The sequence below is a fragment of the Sorghum bicolor genome, chromosome 6, assembly GCF_000003195.3.
Source record: "Sorghum bicolor cultivar BTx623 chromosome 6, Sorghum_bicolor_NCBIv3, whole genome shotgun sequence".
Taxonomy (NCBI): Eukaryota; Viridiplantae; Streptophyta; class Magnoliopsida; order Poales; family Poaceae; genus Sorghum; species Sorghum bicolor.
Genome location: NC_012875.2, coordinates 39,125,065 through 39,129,494, shown reverse-complemented (window position 1 = coordinate 39,129,494; position 4,430 = coordinate 39,125,065). Strand labels below are relative to the sequence as shown.

General features: G+C 47.5%; 1 protein-coding gene across 1 annotated transcript; it reads right to left on the bottom strand.

Annotated features, from left to right (window-relative positions):
- Positions 2,768 to 3,679, bottom strand: LOC8070833 (TPD1 protein homolog 1A). Its single transcript, XM_002446268.2, has one exon. It carries the CDS (start codon positions 3,640 to 3,642, stop codon positions 2,977 to 2,979), a length of 666 nt encoding a protein of 221 aa, XP_002446313.2. The 5' UTR covers positions 3,643 to 3,679; the 3' UTR covers positions 2,768 to 2,976.

Below are 4,430 nucleotides of genomic sequence, written 5' to 3'. Positions count from 1 at the left end.
TTGATGAAACCATATTGGTTGACATGAACCAAATCTTTTATTGCTGGCTACAATCTATTTGAAAGTAGTTTGGTGATGCATTTGAGCGAATAATTCAGTAAATTAATGGGCATGCATGTATTCATCCATAGCTACAAGGTTTTTGAGTTTTAGGGATCATAGCTCATGTGAGAGGAGTTAATACTATTGATGTCCAAAGGAGAGCTAAAAAATCACAAAATAGCCTATAGAAGTCATCATTGATGATATGCTAACATTTTTAATGAATAAACCATTGAATCCATCAGGTCTAGGAGCATGATTATTAGGTAGAGCTTTGATTACGTTATGAATGTCTTCTAAGCTGAAATATTCCTCAAGGTGCTGGAGATCATGGCCTTATAGGAGGTCTATTAGGTTGTAGACCATGTCAAAGAAGTCACTAATACCTAGTCGTCTCTGCTTTTGAAAGGGTCCCAAAGAATATTTGCTTTTTATTCATGATCAGTCATCAAAGTTCCTTTAGAGATAGTAGGACTCAAAATGAGATTTCTTCTATGACTGTGGGTGACCATAGCATGAAAAGAAACAAATTTCATATCCAAGATTGACCCATCTAATTGTATTTCTCTATTTCCAGTATTTCCTCTTGGCTACAGCAAATTTGAAAGATGTGACTTTACTAGGCTTATGAAGTTGGATTCCAAGATGGACAAAGGCCTCTAATCTTCCAATCTATCCAAAAGAAGCAGGACTAAATTACTGTTGTGGATCATTTTGCTAAGTCTTGAGAGACTTGTACTCCAAGCTCTTAGACCAACTCTAACTTGCTTGAATTTGGTTGAAAGGGTTCTGGTTGAGTTGGCAAAATAAGGACTGCGATTCCAATGAAGTTCTACAATTTTTCAAGAAATTGGCATGCTCAACCCAATAGTTTTTAAACCCAAAGATGGAGCTTCTAGGAATATTTATTCCAGATAAAAGGGGTACGATCAGAGATGGGCTTTGATAGGGTTTGAACTAAAGTTGCAGGGTAGTAGAGCCCTCAAGTATCTGATGTGAAGATTCAATCCATCTTTACTAGTAATGGATCCACTTGCATGTTGCTCCAGGTAAACTTTCTTCCATTGAAAGATAAATCCACTAGGTCAAGATCTAAAAATAAGATTGTTAAACAATTTTCCCTATGCATTTCACAGATATCTCCCTAGGGTTTATTTCTGTCAACCTAACAAATTTTGCTAAGCCCTAGCCAGAGTTCCGAATGCAGGACCCAAGTACAATATGGAGACCTAAGGCAAAACATAAGCCTAGTGAGGCCTACAAATTCGTGGGCAAGAAGACAACAAAGTTTTCTTCAGTGCGCGAGCTCCATGGTCTGGCCCTAGCCTCACCGTGCAACTTTGGCCCTGTAGTCACTGTGCGGGCGAGCTATCACACCGCTGCTACCATGCGAGCTAGCTTGGACCCTAGCCTCAATATGCGAGCTCAACTCGCAACCTCACGACGTGACGCCCGGTCCTACGATTGCTAGCAAACAAGACGAGGAAGAGAGCAATGGTGGACGAACTGGGAGATGGAGAAGGGGAGGAAGAGAAGCGATGCATCATCGAGCACCGGCGGAGGAGGCACGGAGTGCAGTGTTGGGCATTGTGTAGGCACAGGCGATGAAGGCGTTGCGTGTGGTGGTCATGGGCCATCCGTTGAGAACGAAGAGCTAAGGAGAAGAGGAAGAAAAATAAAAAGTAAAAAATGGGTCACACGTGTCAATGGAAAAGGAATAAGGAGCATGAGAAGAGATTGGCATGTGGGCCTCACATGTCAGGTTGCTGATCCTACTTTTGATGTCTCTGGAAGCATAAAACGGGTTAGTCTCGTGCCTCCTCAACCAAATAGAAAATGAAGTCATCTCGTCCCAAAAAACAGAGACAAGACTATTCTGCTCCACATTATCTTCCAACCAAACGCTAACTTAGAGTTTGCACTCTGTTTTTTTAAAAGAAAAAATCGTCGTGGAATGTTGATCACATGACAATCATTACAGGGATGAAAACGGTACGGATATTTTTTGACCGTATTCGAGACCGAATTCATTTAGAGAGGTTCTGATCTGTCCATATCCGAGTCCGAATATTTAACATCTGATACCGTATTCGTATCCGAATACTTAAATCGTATATTTATGATATCAACATCCAATCGTATCTTATCCGACGTGGTTGATATTATCCGTATTCGAATCCGAATCCGACCAGAAATATGAAAACAAATATGATATCGGTGATATCCGTCCGTATTCGATCCGTTTCCATGCCTAATCATTACACGTATTTGGGTCCAAACTAGTACACATATTTAGTGTGCATCTTCGTACTATCGGGCCCAGGTCCAGCACGGGCCTCAGCGCTGCAAAGCTGGGGTACTACAGGCCCACGAAGAAGGAGATCTCCATATAGAAATTAAGATAATGGAGTTGACAAAAAAAGAGCTCGGGAGGGAGGACCGAGGTCGCGGACAGGGCACGTGATGAAAGGTGCCGCGCGTCGCGGCGTGTCGTCGGCTCGTCGCCTTCCTGCTGGCTGCTGGTGCTTGGTGCCTAGATAGTCCATCATCACCATGTCGCCGTTGCTCGCTCCCGTCCCGTGACTCCACCTCTCCACGTATCCAATTGCAGTTTCATCACCCAGTCCCACTGTCCTAGAGGCGTGATGACTACCAGAAAAGCACAACATATTTCATACAACATTTGACTACCAGAAATGCAACAGCAGCCCATCAACAGAGTAGCTAGCTAGTGCTGTAAATCGATCCAAAACTAATCAAGCTCGCTCGTTCAGTTAATTACACTTGGAATTGGAACTGAATCGAAAGAAAAACAAACAAACAAACAAACAAACAAACAGGCGAATAATATAATCTTGCTTGTATTGCTGAATGAATCAGTACGTACGTCGTAGGAACTAACGGCAGTAAGGATTAATTAAGGGTAGTAGGTAGCTAGCAGTGCGGGTGCGCGCTGACGAGCGGGAAGTCCTGCGGCGTCATCCAGGCGTAGGTGAATCGCACGGCGCCCCCGCGCGGCGGCAGCGGCCGGCCGCCGCGGAGCAGGCATCGCTCGCCGTCGACGGCGCGGATGGCGCGCGGGTCCACGGCCTCCACGCTGCTGAGCCCGTAGCAGCGCAGCAGGACGCGGGACTGCGCGCACCGGCACGCGTTCCGCACCTCCACCGCGTACTCGGGCTTCCCTTCCACCACGCGCCCCGTCGCGCGCTGACGCACCACCAGGTCCCCGCGCCGGCACCCCGTCGTCCTTGTCGTCGTCGCCGCAGCACGCGCTGGTGCCGGCGCCTCTACCTCTGCTGCCGCCGCGGCGACGACGGAGGCGGCGAGGAGGAAGAGGAGCGCTGCTGTTCTTGGTTGCGCCATGGCAGGCACCTCTCTTCTTTGCAGTTGGAGGGGGCTGTGTGTGGCTTGGCTATTTATCCATGCGTAGCGTATATGCATTGGGTCAGCACAGCAGTGAAGTGTACAGAGTGACACGGTGTGCGTGAACGTGGTGAGTGGGTGGCGACGGGGACAGCGCAGGTGGCGGGGGCATGGGCACGAGAGTGTAGTGAGTGAGGGGGTGCTCATCTCATGCCCGTGCACGCAGCCGCGACGCATGGTCCAGGTCTTTGTGGGTGGCGACACGAGCACGCAGCGCATGTGAGTGAGCTCGAGAGCTGCTTGCTTGCGTCCACACACACCGCGGCCGGATCGCCAGGGGCAGCAGATACGGCACTCTGTGTTCAGCTAGTGCTAGCTTTAGCTCGGCGGTGGCACATGGGCTGCTCGCGGATTGCTGCGGGTGGATCGGATTGGAGTGGAGTGGAGTGATCAGGAGAGCTAGCTTAGCTATATGCAAGTACCAGCTCAAGTTTTTATCTGCTAGCTCGTCAGTTGGTGCCCGGCTGGTTCGCACCAAACACTCGTGTGTGCTCAGTCATCGTCTCTCAGACAACGTTCTCCCCATCCTGTGCCCATTGGATGGAATGTAAAATGCAAACAACTCTCTGAAGTCAGATGTTGCTCGCGCACTGTTGGTGGGTTTTTTAGGACTTGTCAACGACGAGGGCAATATACTGCGGTGTGTGATCGCTGCATTGATACATGTTGCCCGCGAGAGAACGTTCTTTGAAATCCAAATACCACTGATGCTTATTATTTGCCAGCACTCACATCAAGACCGTGTTTAGATCTATTTTTTTTTTTGAATTTCATTACTGTAGTATTTTCGGTTGTATTTGATATTCGTCTCGCGATTTACCACCGCAAAATTCGATATATCTTGAAAAAAATTTAGATTTTTAGTTGAACTAAACAAAGTCCAAATCAAAGGGCCTCGATCGGATCACACCTTGAAACACTAAAAAAGACTGCAGGTCTGAGGTCTGTACTGCACTCTATAATGC